General features: G+C 41.6%; 1 protein-coding gene across 1 annotated transcript in view; it reads right to left on the bottom strand.

Moving 5' to 3' along the window:
• Positions 1 to 14,567, bottom strand: part of smarcad1a (SNF2 related chromatin remodeling ATPase with DExD box 1a) — a 31,893-nt gene extending 17,326 nt beyond the window's left edge. The window contains exons 1-12 of the mRNA XM_080738303.1: positions 14,238 to 14,567; positions 12,266 to 12,358; positions 10,325 to 10,429; positions 8,506 to 8,610; positions 6,939 to 7,083; positions 6,515 to 6,617; positions 6,126 to 6,180; positions 5,211 to 5,305; positions 4,583 to 4,705; positions 4,355 to 4,433; positions 3,031 to 3,581; positions 1,047 to 1,243 (exon numbers count right to left, since the gene is read on the bottom strand). Of these exons, the coding sequence (XP_080594429.1) occupies positions 1,047 to 1,243; positions 3,031 to 3,581; positions 4,355 to 4,433; positions 4,583 to 4,705; positions 5,211 to 5,305; positions 6,126 to 6,180; positions 6,515 to 6,617; positions 6,939 to 7,083; positions 8,506 to 8,610; positions 10,325 to 10,429; positions 12,266 to 12,358; positions 14,238 to 14,346 (1,760 nt within the window). The 5' untranslated portion in view covers positions 14,347 to 14,567. The remainder of the gene's footprint in view (positions 1 to 1,046; positions 1,244 to 3,030; positions 3,582 to 4,354; positions 4,434 to 4,582; positions 4,706 to 5,210; positions 5,306 to 6,125; positions 6,181 to 6,514; positions 6,618 to 6,938; positions 7,084 to 8,505; positions 8,611 to 10,324; positions 10,430 to 12,265; positions 12,359 to 14,237) is intronic.
• Positions 14,568 to 19,390: the final 4,823 nt, after the last annotated feature.

Raw genomic sequence — 19,390 nt, 5'->3', positions numbered from 1 at the left:
TTGAACCCTAGCGTCCATATTCTGAGAACTTAAAGGACAACTTTAGTTTTTTACAACAAGGGTTCATATTTTAGATTGTCATTAAAGAATATAAAAGATGAGTGTTAAAATAATTTCATTAACTTCTTTCTATTGTTTTAGAGATTCTTATTTCAGTGGTTGGGGGCATGCGTACAAGTGGCCCATTCCCAAGATACAACGCAACCTTTCATGGTTGGATGTGACTTATGGGGGCTAGAAGTGTTACTGTAAATAGCAGTAAAGAAACTGCTGGCTTATTGTGTCTAAAAAGACATATTTAGCCACTTGTACGCATGCCCTCATGCGTACGCATGCCCCACATTTTAGCACGGTAAACGCAATAAAACAATAGAACGAAGCAAATTAAAACATTTTAACACTGACTTTTTCTTTTCTCTAATTACAATCTAAAATATGAACCCTTGTTGTAAAAAAACAAAACAAGTAGGTCGGGAGTGGCTTATTGTCGGTATCAGCTGGTAACACGCGGGAGTCTGTCCCCGTTACAATGCGCTAGACCCCTGGGAGATGGACTGCTGAGGTGGAGCACCACACCTACCATCAGCTCCCAGTACTTGCCGCACGACTTGCCAAGCCGTGCTACTCATACGCTGAGTTGGCGGTGCCCGGAATCGAACCCATGACCTTGCAGTACAAAGGCGAGAGCTCTACCGACTGAGCTACCAGTTGTCCTTTAAGCCAAAAATAGCAGATCTACAAGCTCACAAAGTGGTTAAATATCTGAAAACACAAATTAACATGAATCCAAAATACACTGACGATTGTGGTGTCAAACAATGAAACTATATGGAATCTATGAAAAGGTTGTGGGGGTCCCTGCTTCATCTCTCTCTCAACTAAGGGGTCCTTGGCCTAAAAACATTGAAGACCCCTGGATTAGACAATTATGTAATAATTGTGACAGGCCTGTGTGTGTGTGTGTGTGTGTGTGTGTGTGTGTGTGTGTGTGTGTGTGTGTGTGTGTGTGTGTGTGTGTGCGTGCGTGCGTGTGGAGAGAGACTCACTGGCTATTGAGTAAGCTGGGTTGTTTGATCCCCCTGGTGCCAGTCTCCATGACCTGAGTGACCTGTTTGACCATTCTGGAGGAGATGGTTTCACATTTGGCCATGAGCCCCTCGACCACCGTGCGCTCCTTGAGGACAGCTCTGCAGCCATACAGCAGATCCTCGCTCAGACCAGACTCAGACTCAAAAGCCTCTTTCTGGGGAAGGAAAGGATATACAGTGTTTCCATCTTGATTTAAGGCAGTGTCCATACAAGCCAATGGTAAATCACACGACGAACCATTCTAATGAAATGGAATCATGCTAAAAGCAATGCTAACATGGTTGCATGAAGGTTGTGGATTTTTCAACGTAAACTTACTATCCACAAAACGTTCTGAAAATTAACTTTGGTCCATCGTATCTCCCCTTTAATAATACGAATTGGTATTTTGTTTTATATCATTCTTCTCCTTGATTAATCACCTTTACAACGAGGTTCAGCTTGTAAGCATCGGGCATTCATGGAATGAGCATCACAGCTAAACGTGTGGGTAGCGCCCCCAAGAAATGTGGAAAAATGGCCTGCAATACCGTTCTGCTATAATTCAACTTTGTTGCTTGGTGCATTAAATGATTGCACTCTCACACAATAATAAGGAAAAGACAAAACAACACATATTGGACATTTTTACACTATAGATTTTACACTCAGTGCCAGGGAACCCCAAAACGAGAGTGAATGCCAGCAGAACAGTATTGCAGGCCATTTTGGCATACACGCGTTTAGAATAGATGTGCTGCTCATTCTGTACCTCATTGTAAAGGTGACTAATCAAGGACATAAATGACATTAAACAATACCAATTGGTATTATAAGGGGAGATAAAATGGACCGAAGTTTCCAAACCTTTTGTGGGTAGTTTATTTAGACCAAGATTGAGCTTGGGTTGGTTTTACAGTTACATTATATCTTATGGTATAATGTGTCAGCAATTAAAGAGGCTTTAACGTCTACTCTGGCTTTTGCGTGCACAGTCTGCACACCAGATCATTTTTAAGTTGCTTGATCAATATTTAATCAAACAGCTTTATATAAAATATATATATATTTTTTTTAACTTAAGATTCATTGAAAACACATGTCGCTGGTCCTGGTGACCGGTATTGACCTTCTAATGCATGAGGGGGCTGTGTTTTTGAATTTGTTAATTTAACTTATTTCGTTTTTTTTCATTAACAAAATGTAAAAAGAAAGCAAAGAAATTAGGCTAATGGATAGTGATAATGCTAGGAAAACCCTGGCATAATTTAAACAGCTTCAATCTACAAGCTAACAACACCATTGTGCCTATAAGTGAAATTATAAATGATGCCTGATGACGCACAGTGCTCATGCTCAAAACAGAAGTAGTAATTATCAGTTAGATTGGAATCAATATCGTTTCAATATCGAGGTAGCACCTTCAAAACTCCAAGATTGATTCTATGATGGCATCCACATGGATAAAGGGAGGTTAAAATGAATACAAGGTTCTGCTGACCCAACATGTCAAGAAATGTCTTGTGTTTAGAGTCTAGAGTAGAGTCATATGTCTACTGCTCTCTTTGAGCAAATAAAACTCACGTTCAACTTAACAGGTCATAAAGCCATTTGCCAGATGGTTGGTGCAAGGCTTTCAGACTAAAACAACTCCGTTTGTCTATTGATTGCTTGTGCAAATATCTTTCTGGACACATGATCAGGACGACGCCAATATGATGACGTGTCTTTGATGTGAGCACAAAGACATCAAGTTAAGCGTGTGTACGCTTAAACCATCATTGCGTGTACGCTTAAACCATCATTGCACACACACACACACACACACACACACACACACACACACACACACACACACACACACACACACACACACACACACACACACACACACACACACACACACACACACACACACACACACACACACACACACACACACACACACACACTCATTCTCACCAGTTTCTCCCAGCTATCAAAGGGCCTCAGCTCCACAATCTTCCGGGCCTTCTTAAGAGAGCAAAGGTGGATGAGTGACAGCTCATCCAACGACGACTCCTGAAAGAACTTGACTATCTGTTCCTTTTGAGATAATGCTGATGATGACGACGACTTCTGGCTGTACTCCTCCTCTTCATCGCTCAGGTCATCTTCAGAATCCTCAAACTCGCTGCTGACCGCCTCGGCCTCAGAGCCGCCATCCTCCTCCGCGGAGCTCACTCGCTGATCTGAGAGGCGGGCCTTCCTCTTCCTCTCCTCTGCCTCTTTCTTGGCTACATACGTTGGGCTAGCGAATTTGGACAGCGTCTTGGAATAGAACTTGGTTGATGAGGAGTTCAAGGAGGAGGATGGTGATTTCGATGCCGATTTCGATGGCGTCAAGTCGGAGCGTTTGGTGAGCCAGGACGACAGACTGGACGTGCCGCTCTTCGGCGAGGCCTTTTTTGGGCTCGACTTGTGCTTCTCCTTTGATTTCTTCTTGGACTCGGGTGAACTTGAGTCAGCATCGTCTGTTAGTTATGAAAGTAATTGCAGCAGTTACTTGTCAGTGAATTTGAAGAATACACATTACTTAGAAATAATTTAAATGTGCTTTCATCACAGCTTTCATCCTACGGAATTAAAATGACAGTACGGCACACAACATGTTATGTAGTCGTTCATAATGTTTTGTAGACATTTTAAAGCCCCTGCCCTGCCTAACCTTCTTTGACTGATTTGATAATGTGATATCAAAATGTTGTAGTTGTTTGAAAATGTCGTAGGCTTGCCAACTTACTGGGACAGAGACAAAGTAATGTGTCAAAATGAAGACTCAATTTGTGCAATTCAACTCCACATTTACAGAAAATGAGAATTCATTTAATTCTGTGTGAATGAAATGTTTGTCTTTCTGTGAAAATGGAATCCATAGGGTTCATCCACCACACATGTGATTGGAGGCCAATGAAAGCCAATTACGTTTTTGTCCCCTGACCTGTGTTAATTTTGACAGCAACTTTGATTTAGTTTAGTCATATCTCTTGTCAACTAAATATACGATTTTTTGTCGATTAAATCCATGGTTGATTTTGTCGACTGGAAAATAATCATTAAGGCTGATTTTAGACTTGCATGCTGAAAATAGAAGATCTACAGGCTCAGTGTGACGCTATTTTTGAAAATGTTTGAAAATATGTTTCAACATGGAAAAGATTATGACAAAATAATTGCGATTATGTCATAATTGCGATTAGACGATTATGTAACAATTGTGACAGCCCTAATGAAGACTGGTCCTAACCTGGGTCTGAGAACATGATCAGAGTCTCCAGAGCATCCTCATATATCCAGTCATGTTGCTTCAGTATGATCTTCAGCTCCTACAGAGAACACAAAGGAAAAGCTTAATTAATGTCAAACGAAGTTAACGACAGGGCTCAAAATATGATATGGAAAGAATTCAAGTCAATGCAATGTCCCCAAAGGTTTGCATACCAACGGGTGTGTTTGTGTGTGTGTGTGTGTTCACCTCTTTTTTCTGGCCTGGGAACTTTTTCTGCAATTTCTTGACCATAGCATCCTTCTCCTCCCAGCCCGGTTCTCCGTCTACCTGCTCCTCGTCGGTTTCCTGACTCTCCTCCGTTGTGGAATTCTGAATCAATCAGTAATCGATGAGGCAATTAGGAGACCAACAATATTCTAGGTGGTGATGGTTAAGCTTTATGTATATGATGACATGGAGAGAGGTACAATACACAATACACTCGAGAGAGGTACAATACACAATACACTCGGATAGGAAGTTTCCAAACAATAGCTACAGTATCATGCCAAGGAGCCGACTAGGCTCATTCAAGCTACCGACACCTCCATTTGTCAAACAAGAACCCACTTCAGCTACAGAAATGTGTGCAGTGCAGTCATTCATGGAGTTCATCATTTTGTTCCATACATCATAATAGATTGCCGGCCTTTGCACTGTTTCTTGAGCAACTCACAGCCAGTGAGGTCCTGTCTTGCTCCACTCACCAGCTTCAAACCCCAGACACTGAGGAGTGAGCATCCAAGGTTGACAAGATAAACCCACCAATTTATTGTCGGATATCTTTTTAAATGCTGATGAATTAACACTAACAATAAGTAGTTATCAATCATACCATTGGTCTCGTTTTCTTGCTAGGTTGTACCACATCACTGTCCTGGGAGCTGCTGGACTCCCTCTGCCTTCTCTTTCTGCTCGAGTCTGGAGCTGCTACAAAACATGATTAGAGCTTTATTACAATCTTACGCAACCAGAATCATTATTTTCTACCCAACTGTAAATTCTCACCCATAAAGAAATCCATTTCTGGTTGATTTCTTTTTTTTTTCTCGCAATTCCAACTTTATATCTCAGAATCTAATTCAGAGGGATTTCATTCAGAGGGACAATCATTATTATGTTATGAACACGGTAACGATATGGGCAGTGGCTCGATTGCAGACTGGGCTGCTATCAGTTCCAACCAATGAGAGAACAGTACCAGCCGATCCTTCTTTCCTTGGGTCCACAAACAGTGGAGACGATAACAGCATGGCTCCAAAGAAAGAGACAGAAAACGAATAATGCACACCAAAATAACACATGGACCCAAGAGAAGAAGGACCGACTGGTTGACATCTGGCAGAGGCGTAATCCTCAGTTTATAGTTCCAATCTCTGCGATCAATCGTGTAGTGAAAACCAAAACCATATTATGACAGCCGATACGATCTGATGACTCCCCGACCACTTCCATATCTTGGTGTGTTCCTGCCTTTAGCACCTAGGCAAAGGTTTTTCCGAGATTCTGAGTTTTTCCGAGATTCTGAGATAGAAAGTCTGAATTGCAAGAATGCAGAATTCATCCTTTTTATTTTCTCAATAGCAGAATTTCCAACTAATAGAAGCCTTCAGAACTGTTGTGGTAGTTTGATGTAAAATACACTAATTTCATTCATTGAATGCATTCATTATCATTCATCACATTATGCCAGGCCATTTTAATTTTGTTACATGTGTTAATAGAAGTGTTTTCTCTTTGGATTACTCACTTCTCATGAGGCATGCGGCTATAGCCCCGTCCAATGTGCTCGTGCTCTGCACAACCTGCACGAAATAAGACAAGAAGGTCACAATAGTTCAAGATAACAAGAATGTGTTTTTAAGGCAGTGGCTCTCAAACATTTCAAGGAAACTCTTAGACCTACAAGGATCAGTTTGCAAACCCCTCAAGGAACAGAATTAGATATTTAGTTGTATGTTATATTGTTCTTTGTTTAACATATTCTCTTTTCAAAGAACCCTCTTTACCACACCTCAATCTATATATGAAGTTATATTTTGTTAATGAAAGATTGTATGTTTTTAAATGATGGGCAAACATGAGAAGCACTCTCATATTGTCTGTGGGGGAATGGTACTTAAACCTTTATACTAATACCTCCAACAATTCCTCTCTGCTCTTCTGAGGGAAGATTTCCAATAGTTTATTTACCCTTCCCTCAATCGCCATGTCAATATTGGATGACTTTCTTACAGGTTCCCTGTGGAATACAGACATGGTTAAACACTCATGACATTACAACATTATTTAATTATTAATTACTTAATAAGATTTTATCTTCAATCATATCTGCAGAAATTAAGCAATGCAACAGCAGGCAGGCATACATTTACTCAATGTTAAGCCCAGTATACAACAATGATTCGCAACACCGAGGTCTGAATTGACCCGTTGCAGATAGGCCCAGTTTTGGGAACAAATGGTTGCAGTTGCAACTTGTTACGTTGCAAATCATTGGTGTGGACTGGCCTTAAGTCCATTTTAAATGTCTCTCCACCATAGGGTTTTTGCTGACCCTTACTTGGCTCTGATGGTTAACGTTAGTTTGGCATTTGAATCACGACGGTCTTCCTCATCATCCTCATCTGTACTAATGGTAATGACATCCTCACGAGCAAATCTTTGGAGCTGCGACTTCATAGTGTTTTTAACAGATGTCACTCGAGCTGTAAAACAATGAGAAATATGTTACGGATGATGCACTTAATACAGTAGGGCATTGCCTACTTAAAAGGCAATTGAATAATTAAGAGCAGTGAGCAGCCACCGACTATTTAGATAGTCGTGACTGCTCACCGTTTCATGCCATTAAGGGGCATCAGGTATGCATGTCGGTGATGCGAAACAATGTTTTTGCGTCAACATTTAAGCTAAATACAAACAAGACATAAGGACGTTTCCCTTTAAAGCAGTGATTCTCAAACGTATCATTGCAAGGCACCTCAATTTAATGATTTGTATGCATTTCTGGGACCCCAATCTAAGAAATCGTTTTATGGTTAGAAATGGTCAGTTGTTAAATAAAAATTGACACGACTCCTGCTGCTGTCCGCTTAAGTAAATAAGGAAGTGATCCGCAGGTGGAAAACGAGTGATAAATCATAGCGATTTTATAATTATAATGGATAAGCCTAAATAATCCAGTTCACATGAACAATAGAGCATCGCAGTGAGGTGTCGGAAGCAAGCTGGCCATTCATATTTACCATAGGATTTTTCATTATCAGCCACAAAGTCGTAGCAACTAGGCTGGTGGTTGTAAAATGGCTCCATATGCTCCTGTAGAACCCCCGAGTATGTATGCAATCACTCTAGTTTTATTAAAAACACGTTTTAATCAAGATCGCACGGAGAAGAACTGCATTTCCCATGCTGCTAAACGTAAAAACGACGTCTGTGATTGGTCTAGCTTCTTCTTCTTTCACATATCTTGCGGTTACCGCGGAAGTAGCTTACTGCCCCCTGTCTGCCCGGCAGATTATTGCACATCAGCAGAACTGCGTGAGCGAATACTTTCTTTTACAAATATGATGCACTGTGTTAAGCTGACGATAAGAGAGTCCACAGAGATGACAATCACTACATTTCAGGCCTGCTGGCCTGGACAACTAAACTGAGCGTGATTTAAGGGCTGTATTTCAGGAAACAACAACAACATTCGCAAGGCATTCTGGGAGTGTAGTTTCCGCGATTTTAAAAATAATGATGTACACAGTCTTGTACCCTGTCCTTTTTTCAGCTTTCTAATTAATCTTTGCATTCAAAAAAATGTGAATATTGACATGATCCCTCTCCAGCCGAGGTGGCTTTGTCCAAGGCTTAAAAACGTTTAAATAAATACTTTATGAAATGTCTATGGAAGAAATGAATGCGGAAAACGCTTCCGACACCAGAGTGAGGACGGGGTGGGGCTTCAACTGCGATGCTCTATACTGATGTAAAATAAGATATCTGAACGGTTACATACATTTTATATACAAATAAAATGTTGTGAACCACAGTTAGAGGGGGGGGCTAGCCCAGGCTTTTCTTCTTGAAATGCCTGGATCCAGCAGCTACAGAATTACTGACTATGTTATTGTAGTTACCCTTTGGGGCAGGACGTTCCTCCTCATCCGTGTCATCTATGACATCATCAAAAACCACTCCTCGGATATCCGACTTCCTAGGGCTTTTGACAGACGTCACTCGAGCTGTAAAACGGTATGAGAAATGTAGCACTTATTACATTGATGAATTGCTTTGAGCAGTAACAAAGACTAGGGAAAATAGGTCACGATATGGACGTAAAAAGCCATTTCAGCCAAACATAAGTAAAGCACAAACACCATAAACTTGTAGCCACTTGCGTAAGGTTGCACCACCTGAATGTGAGTTTAATCAAGTTAGGGCGTAAATTCCCTACAAGAAGCTTAGTAGCTACTAGTTAATTGGAACTAGTGAGTTACAAAAATCTATTGCACCACGACTAGTGTAATAGTCGCACAAAATGGACGTAAATGGAGTGATAGCCTGTTAAACCCACTAATATGGAACAACATTTATTTACTGCCATTAAAAAAATGGCGACTTTCGGTGTTGGCGGCCTGGACAAACAGCTTTTTCTCAGGGTTCTGAGGATTGGGGCAGTAAATGAGTTAATGACTGAACCCAAAGACTAGCTGAGGGCAAACATTTAACTACTACCAGTAACACACCTAAGGGCGAAAAGCCATCTGTCTTGGCCATATATGGATTCTCTTGTCTAACATCATACATACAATCCCTTTTATGCCCATATATGGAGATCCCTTTCTTGCCCATAGGCTATATGGAGATCCCTGCTCCGAGTATCTGACATCACTGTGATGTCACCTGTGATGTCAGTGATAGTTTTATTGTATTGAATATACTTGTACTGTTCTAAATTTTTGTCCAATAAAATATTCAATCAATCAAGAAACTGTACAAGGCACCCGCGCCGGAAGAAAAACATTCCAATTCCCAAATGCAACGGTTATCACGTGACGTGACAGGGAAATCCGGTTCCCTCATAGACAGCAGTGTTATGAGATTCACAAAAAGGCATTTATCTCCTAATCTAACTTTTAAATCACGTTTAAAACGCGGCCTTCTCTACCAGCTGTTAGAAAAGCACTGATGCCCGCGATTGTTATTTTTCTGTTCTGAGTGAAAGAAAATACTTTCGCGAAAATAAACAGGACATACTCAGACTTTTACTCTGAGCCCCGAAAATAGGTAAAATCAATTAAATTTTGGGCACACTGGGATTTTTGATTCATCATGGGTACACAATGTGTCAAGAAGACAGAAAAGCGTGCGTGCATAGCCCTACCACTTCTTTACATGTGTCATATCATGTATAAAATCTCTATAAAAAAGTTTGTGAAATCGCTCCAAATTCTGTAAACCCAATATTTTTTGCCATAAACAAGAAGTTAAAGGGTACGTTTAGTCTGATAATGTACCGTGCTGCATATTCAAATCACATACCGTATATGTTTTCAAATATGTCATTATTTTACATTTTGGACAAAACATCAAATCTAACATTGAGGTGCCCATGCTTCTTGTATGCTTTTGGGACTAGATTAGATAAATACAGCATATTTATGCTTAATCATGTATATATTTGCATTACATAATATCTTAAGAGTTCCTTAATGTGCATTATACCAACCAAATAAACAATCAATAAATTAGTTTATTATTATTTCACCGCTAGTTAATGCTTCATATGCATATGAATATAATGGCCGGGGTGATTTGTTGTTTGAATAGAGGGCACAAATCACATTATAAAAACAGAAAGGATTGCCAAGTATATTTCACCAGTAAAAATAATGATACATGACATGGGACCGATTACTCCTGGTACGGTGATAGGAAACGTTAGTCTGTAGTTACCCTTTGAGGAAGGACGTTCTTCCTCATCTGTGTCATCTATGACCTCATCAAAAACCACTCCTTGGCTATGAGACTTCCTAGGGCTTTTGGCTGACATCACTTGAGCTGTAAAACGGTATGAGAAATGTTATACATTAGCACTTGTTACATTAATGAATTTGCCTTGAGCAGTCACAAAGACATATTTGTAAATGTTTAATTAATAGAAGAGAAGTACTTTTGCACACCTACAAGGACAGGTGCGTCGGAACAGTGAACCAGACAAATGGAGTCCCGCACACCGTCTTCACTTACAAAACTCAAATGTTTGTTACTGCAACACTGAGTAACAAACTTGACACGGCATGGAAGGGCTTAAATCCCATAGCCTAGAAAGATTACCAAGTGTATTCACCAGAAATAACAGATTACTCAGCGCAGCAGTGAGTTGGATGAAATCTTACCTGGTGGGGAGGGAACAGGTGGTGGAGGTGAACGGTATCCTGTCCCCCCCCCCCCCCTCCCAGTAAGCTGTGGTGTTCCTCAAGGTAGCATACTGGGGCCTCTGTTGTTCCTAATATATGTAAACGACATGGCATCTGCTTGCGACTGCAACCTGTTCCTGTCCGCGGATGACTCGGCTCTCCTAGTCTCTGGCAAGGACCACTTGCAGGTTGAAGAGACACTTAACTAAGTAAGATCTGCACAATGCTTAACGACAACTAATTATCAATTCACCTGGGAAAAACAAATCCATCCTCTTTGGATCAAATCATAACCTCAAAAAAGTCGCTAACTTCACAATCAAAGTGGGTGACAAGGTCATAACACGTAAAAACAAAATCTCCTACTTAGGATGTATCCTTGAAGCTAATCTTTCCAGCGATAAGATGACTTCTAAAGTAATAAATAAAATCAACCAACAAACTCGTTTCCTACAGAGGATCGCCCCAATGGTCAATTTCATCACCATAGCTGGTGCAATAGACCTGCCCCTCTTTGACTACGAAGTCCACGTATGGTATCGGGACACACCACAAGCCCTAAAAACTAAGCTCCACGCAGCCCAAAACAAACTAATTAGGGTCCTGCTTAACCTTCCCTATCAGACTCACCTCACTGCTACTCACCAGTTAAGAGTGGGGTGGCTCAGAGTAGATGACAGAGTACAGCAACCTTCAATGGGCCTGGTGTACAAGATACACTACACCACTAAGATAGATACCCATGTACCTGGCAAAATACTTTATAAACGTTAAGGATGTCCATAATTACAACACCAGAGGCAGCGCCACAGATCACGTTCAACCCAGAGTCAACTCAAACAAAGAAAGGGTCAAACTCGTTCTTCTGCTATACCACAAAAATGTGGAACGCCTTACCGAAGGCCTTAAAGGAGTGTGGATCACTAGCATCCTTTAAAATCGCCCTGAAAAACCACTTACAGGCAGCAGCCGTTCACAACTGGTAAAACCAAACATAGCCCAGCCCTCCCCTCCCCTGACCCTTCTTTGTATTTACCTACTGTATGTTTTTATTTTATTTTGTTACCCCTTTTCCCTGAATATATCTACTGCATACTGTGTTCTATCCGTCTGTCATTCAATGTTATATGAGATACTTCAATGGTTTCCTATGGAAATAAGTATTTTCTAGGATCTCCTTTTAGTAGACCTTGTACCAGTGAACTGTACCGTCATTAAACTGTACCTTTTCCTATGCAAACTTCTAATAAAGTCATCAATCAATCAAAAACTCCTGGTACGTTGATGAAAAAGGTTTTTGCCAGACCCATGAAATGGGTAGGCCTACATAAGCAAATGTCTGTCCGGGTTTTCTATATAAAGGGTATATATGATGATGACATGATGATGACATGCCTACAAAAGGCATGATGTCATAAATGATGATGACAGACAGGGGGTCTGGCACAACCAGGTTGACCTGGTCTAGTTTAGTTACCCTTTGGGGCAGGACGTTCCTCCTCATCTGTGTCACTATTGACAATGAAATCCCCAAACACCTCCTTGGTATTGTCAGTCCTCCTCATTCGAGCTGTAAAATGACATGAGAAAAACAATGTGAGAAATGCGATACAGGTGATTGATTACAACACATAACAGTAAAGAATTGCCTGCTTAGGGGAGGCAATTGTTAGGAACAGTGGGCAACTCACCAACATTGCACTTTTGGCTTATTACTCGGTCTCCGTCAAGCCATTGTTTTTTATTTTGTTTCCACCATTGTCATGTTATGAGTAACTTTCTGTGCAACCACAATTCTTTCTAAGTTTTGGGGATGGGGAGCGCTTCATGCGCTTGTTTTGAAATTGCCCTGCCTGTGTGCAATCTTTCAATGAAGTGAATACACAGGACCCCAATGGAATAAATCAATAAATCAAAAAAGGACATAGAAGGACACTGAGCGATTTAATACTCAGTTCATGGCAGCACAGAGTTTGACAGTAAAATCACCCAAGCTGGTGGCAGAGATGTAATATTGGTGAGTTTATAGACAAATACAGTCAGAGGGGACTTTTCCGTTTCATGAGTGGGGCTGTCAGTCAACGGTGGTCTCTGGTTTTTACAGTCAACCTTAACTTGCTTTAAGCTTTGTGTGTGTAGTTTGTGCATCTACACATAACACATCTATCCTACTAATATACCAGTAAGACGCCTAAGGGCGACAAGCGACCGCCATGTCTTGGCCATTTGGCCAGTGATGTATATCGGACCAGTAATACCCATACAGTATGGAGACCCCTGGTACCCATATATGTATGGAGATGGAGATCCATGCATGTACTGTATATATATGGAGATATTCGTTTTGTGAAAGGCCTATGATGTCTATGACATCTGACATCATACATACAATCCCTTTTATGCCCATATAAGGAGATCACTCTGTAGAACCTGCCACACAGATATGGGCTGTCTTGGCAGCCCATATGTGGGCTGTCTTGGCCATATGGATTCTGTTAGTCAAACTTAGAGATTACGAACGTCACTGATATCGCCTCCTGTACCGTGCATGCGTCTCTGTCATGGTAACAGCCGAATGCTGAAACAGTGCCGAAATTTGGAGATGACTGACATCACTGATACATTTGGGATCTCAAACATTACTTCTGAGACTCCTACCTTCAATCCTGCATATACTGTGCACACCCCATAATCCAAAATGCACATGATTCGGAGCACATGTCCGATTGGGCAAGAACTAGTGTCTATTGATTGATTCAATACTTTATTAGAAGTTTGCATAGGAAAAGGTACAGGACGTTAAAGTTCACTGATACATGGTCAACTAAAGCATAAAGACCACAAGAAAGCTCACTGGCTTGTTTAAATTGGGTCTTCATGCATGCATAGGCATGTGCCCTCTCTGATGTTATGTTGTGACACACTCAGAAAGGCCAGGAAACCTTTTTGTCCACAGTGTCTTCTACGTGATAAGACTTTAATATACAAATCACTGTTCTCAGTGTTCTAGTTATGATGTATACAACACAGAACGAGACCTGTCAGTAATGAATGAATCGTCACCACCAGCGGTTGATTTAGACCAGTGGTTCTCAAAGTGGATTCTAGGAGGGACTTTGTGGGTTCATTTATGGAGGTCTAAATTGACCCATACAAGTCTGTAACTCTTAACAGTATACACATTTTAAAAGTTTGAGAAACACTGATTTAGACAGAAAACCCTACCAGTCAGTCAGTATAGGAATGAGTCCAGCTGTGGGAGTTCGTAATTTCCCACCACTAGCAAACATGTTTACATGCTAACTGTTAGCATTAGCATCTCTGCCACCTCTCTGCCTTTCTGGTACAACTTGTACCAGAGGTGTCAGTCAGTCTCAGGGATGCACAACAACCTACTAGTAGGGAGTCGTTCTGTGTTGTTGTAATACCGTTCACGGTGGTGTTGTTACCTGGCTTGTTCTCCTTCTCAGATTCTGGACTTATGCTCCCGTTCTGCTGCTGTTTGCTTGGAGTGGTCTTCTTGTCGAAACGAAACCGGTCCAAATTGAACAGACTCATGTCCACAAGGCCGTTGACGTGCAGCAGCAGCAGCAGCGGTAGCGGTAGCGTTAGCTCTCTCTTTCTCTCTCCCCGATGACCTCCTTTGTGTTAAAATCATACGTAATGTTATTATGTTTCACTGAATATAGCCACCGGTGCAGCTAACAGTGTAGCATTGCTGCTAGCATTGGAAAAACGCTTGGAAAAGGCAGGAAAAAAAATAGCTTCACCGATCCTGTTTCTTCTTCCCCTTCAAAACACTATACAACTAATACTGACGAATTACTAATTCAGGCTGCTGCCTTTGATCCAAGCTCTTCATTCGTAGGTTGTGTTAAAATATGAACTATAGGAAATGCCTGCTGTACAGTAGCTCCTTTCCCGCGAACTCCCACTATCCCGGACGACGTTACACCGGGACTGTTGATTGGACAAGAATGTCTTCCATCTCAGAGGACGACCAATGGCAGAACGACTAACTGAAATTAAAAAGGTAGGATTTTAGACCCCATTGCCTGGAGGATGGTCACGTTGTGACCTGTCACTGGTTGGTTCGTTCACTTGGTTGGTTGCCAGGCGACTGCTGACAGCTTCAGCATCTACTCTGACCAAGACTCTGACTAACGACAAAGGTACGCCTACTAGTCAATTCAGATCATATTGTGATTAAAATGTTGTTCCCTGCAGTGTTTATAATTCATAATAGTAGGTCTACTTTTACTTTGGTAGACTTTGATGATAGTACCTTTGTACTTAAAGGAGTAGTTCAGTGATGACTAGTGACTAGGTTTTCAATGTAATGGGTCCCGGGACCCACAGGTGGTCATTCAAATGGGTCCCAGAAAAGTTTTATGAGTCCTCAATACAATGTTTTCGAGCGCTGTGAGCTTGTAGATTGGCTATTTTCAAAATGTTTGCCTATTTCTTATATTTGTTTGTTTTACAATTTGGCTAATGTTTGAACTTAGAACTACTAAAACTACTAGAACATGCGTCGGACGTCGGTGGAATCAAAACATTGACGTTTCTATCGCCTGTTTAAGACTTTCTACGTGGATTTTATTTGTGTTAACGTAGGGTAAAGTAGGATGCTTTCACCCATGAACAATGGTGGTGTCTGTGGAATTTTAAAATGTTTTTCTTTTACCGCGACCCGGTAAATTATTTTAACATGGACTCCAATGGAGGCGCATCCCCGGGACCCCAGGACCATGACATGAATGAGTCCCTGGGCGACTTGAATGAGTTTTTGATGCGGGATACGCACGTAATGAGTATGACATCACTGGTAGTTCACCCCAAATTTTTTTTCTTCTTTTGATTACTCACGCCATGGAGACTTGAGTTCAACTTTCGTTTTTTGTCTCTTTCCTATAAGAACATAATTTGATTTCAAGGAAAATTGCCCTTTCTTTACTTCAATTCCTACTGAAAATCAGATTATAGGCTACTAATATACCCAGACCTGAGACCATAGACAGAGCAGGAGAGAAAAGAAAAATAATATTTACAACAATGCCAAATCAATGATTTGACATAAAAGTTATGTCCAGACTTGGTCATGAATGGCTTCAAATCTGTCTGGTATCAAGGTGCAGATCCCAATTTTCCAGTTCAAATTCATATTTGAATGCACAGACTAGTCTGGTTGTCTTTTGTCTGAATCCAAATGCTGGGATATGAGCTGGAATCAAGGCTGGAATATTTTCACATGCATTTTAACTCAATGGTGTGGTGGCAACCAATAGAGCCATATCTGTCATACAGATCTGAGGCTTCTACTTCTGCTAGTTCCTCTGGTTAAGTCTTTGACATGGTCTGTAGAGTCTCCATCTGACCGATCAGAAACTGGTTAATGTGGAGCTGTCTCTAATGTGTGTCCTTCCTTACACGTAGGCCTATTTCTAAGTTCACCTTTATGGAGGGCCAGAGCTGCCATATACCTTTGCTTCCTCTCTGGCTTTTGTCCACTAGGTGACACACTCTTGTAACAAAACATCTCTCTCTCTCTCTCTCTCTCTCTCTCTCTCTCTCTCTCTCTCTCTCTCTCTCTCTCTCTCTCTCTCTCTCTCTCTCTCTCTCTCTCTCTCTCTGTCTCTGTCTCTGTCTCTGTCTCTTTGTCTCTCTCTCTCTCTGTCTCCCTCTCTCTCTCTCTCTCTCTCTAGTTGCCTTAGCTAATCATCAACCAAATGGGGGCAGCACATACACATACACTTACCTGGGGGTGTAGCATTATACTTGTCAGAGACTTCCATCTCTCTCTGTGTCTATCTGTCTGTCTGTGTCTATCTGTCTGTCTGTCTGTGCGTGCGTGCGTGCGTGCGTGCGTGCGTGTGCAGACTGTGCACAACTTCCAACATGACTCTTTATTCTAACCTTTGGAGCCACAGAGAATACCAATGTTTAGGGGGACATATCCACCTATTTCCACAGGAATTTACTGTAGAACTAGAAGCAGTGCTCTTCTGGTGACGTTATAATCGGCCAATGTGAAAATGTCCTATAGGCTATTCACTGCCGCTTCACGGACACTGCATGCATGATTTTGTTTTGCAAAAGTCAACCTGATGCTGGCGCTATAACAGGCCAATGACATGGTGGCATTTGTTCCTTGACCTAGGGGGAATGTACATGCAAAGTTTCACGGAAAGCGCAAGCTGCATTCATGATTTGAGGCATTTTGTTCGAAACGGACCAATCCTACAAACTTTGAAAGCCAATCTTAGCCAATCAGGATGGAATATGGAAAATTGGACACATCCATCTCGATCACATGACTGTAGAGATACTGTCTACAGATGTGTGTGATTTTTGGTACTTTCAAAAAATGAGTTTGACAAAAATCGGCCTCATGGTGGCGGCCGTGGCGCTATAAAAGGCCCATGTGAAAAATGTGGGGCAGAGGTTCTGAATTGGCTTCCAGAGAGTGTGTGCGCACAGTTTGGCCGAGACCAAGCAAATGGCGCCAGAGATGAGCTGGTAACAGATGGCGGACGGACGCACACACGGACGGATGGACAGGGGGCGAAAAACATAGTCTCCCCATGCCTTCGGCTGGTGGAGACAATTATGTGTGGGACTGTTCTGGGACGGTCAATGGCGCACCATCAATGGCGCACCTTCTGTGCAATGCACCGTAGAGATGGGCAGTATTTTGAAATACATGTATTTGAAATACGTATTTGAAATACTTTTTTGTATTTTGTAATTTGTATTTGGCTGGGACGGAAAAAAATGGATGTAATTTGGATGTAACTTTCAGGTCTAGTATTTTCTGTATTTGAAATACAAAATACTTTTTATGTAATTTTATTCTCAAATGGACACATTTTAAACATTCACAAAGGTTTAAACTGTAGGGTAAAGACACATTTTCTTTCAATCTAATTTGCTGGTGGTTTGTGTGTGTGTGTGATACAGCATAGCACTTGACTTGGTTTGCTTCAAATGTATCGTGCATTATGATTACAATTTCGAATTACTTGCGCGCAAGTACTGCGTTCATCTGCGTATGTAGGTTGGTAGGTAGGTAGCTGTGGTGTGTTTAAGCATGTAGCACAATAAGGGACCCAGCATTTCTGGCAATGTCATCATTAACAGCCAATGAGGGACCAGCATTCCTGGTGAGGTCAGTGGTGATATCACTGGCATCGCCAGTGGTGATGCCAGTGGTGAACGCACCTCATGGGCGGCTCTGCTGGCGTACAAGCAGGCCATACATGGCCTACTTGTGCACAAGGAGCAAGTTGGCACCTCAACAGAGTGCAGTTTTAGTTATTATAAGGCTGGCAGATCGGGTTTTGTACTCTATGAAGTACTGGCGCAAAGGCAACTGTGCATTCAGTCTCATGCCATAGTTCCTTTAGAAGATAACGGTAAAGTGGGTTCCCAGATGATACGCGGTCACCGCCTCCTAGTAATTCATTTTCAATGGGAGGCGGGCGGCTATTTCTGCCGCGCAGCGAAGTTTTGAGGCGGCGAGGCGAGCGGGCACAGTCCCGTGAAATCCCTGCGCGCGTGCTCGTTTGTGCATGCGTACATGGGCAGTGAGAGATGGATTGTGTTCATCATCTTTGTGAAATACCTTGTGGCATTTACTCACTGAGCAAGTGTGTTTGTGTCTCACCGCGGTGCGGTAACCCAAGCGGCAGCCGTAGCGTTGACCGCTTATCGTGTGGAAGGCACTTCTGGCCTGAGCTCTCACACACTGGCACACAGTGGTAAACATTTAGATTTAGGCAGCCTGCTCAAGACCAACACCATAGTATGGTCAATTTAAGTGCCTTCCACACGATACGCAGTCACCGCTATGGCTGCCGATTGGGTCAGCGGTTACCGCACGCGGTATTTCACAAAGATGAACACAATCCATCTCTCACCGCCCACATATGCATGCACAAACGAGCACACTCGCGGGGAATTCACGGGACCGCGCCCGCTCGCCTCGCCAGTTAATTTAATACTTGGCAGTCAATCTATAAAAGTACTAATCATCAATTTTTATAAAAAGTATTTATGTATTTTCAAAATACAAAATACGTATTTGAATCTTAAATACATTTCTCTGGCCTGTATTTATATTTTGTATTTTGATACATGTTTTGACCCAGTATTTGTATTTTGTATCAAAATACTTTTCAATGTATTTTCGCCCATCTCGATGGGACACTGAAAACTTGTGGATATGTTTGTAACATTTATAATTTCGATATTTTATGACAAAACAAAACTGTCAACTGTTATTGACCATGGCCTTAGGGACATTTTTGCACTAATCATTGTAAAAGTATTTGTCCCAGATGTAACCCAGGGCATGCTCTAAAGATTTCGACTCTTTATGGTCATCATCGTTGTGGCCAAATCCAATATGACGATCATCTCAAAACAGTTTTGGCTACAACTACTGAACCAGATGAGCTACAAATACAAACTTGGTGTCTTTTTCATGTATTTCTTTTACCATTTGAAACATGTTGGAATGCTTATCTTTATGACTAGGTGTATCTCAACCTCTATCTTGCATATTGCAAAGATGGCGCGTATTTTCTTCTTGAGCATTAGA

The sequence above is a fragment of the Nannobrachium achirus genome, assembly GCF_963921795.1.
Source record: "Nannobrachium achirus genome assembly, chromosome: 12".
Classification (NCBI taxonomy): domain Eukaryota; kingdom Metazoa; phylum Chordata; class Actinopteri; order Myctophiformes; family Myctophidae; genus Nannobrachium; species Nannobrachium achirus.
The sequence above is the reverse complement of the archived record's forward strand: the minus strand, read 5'-3'. Positions and strand labels throughout refer to the sequence as shown.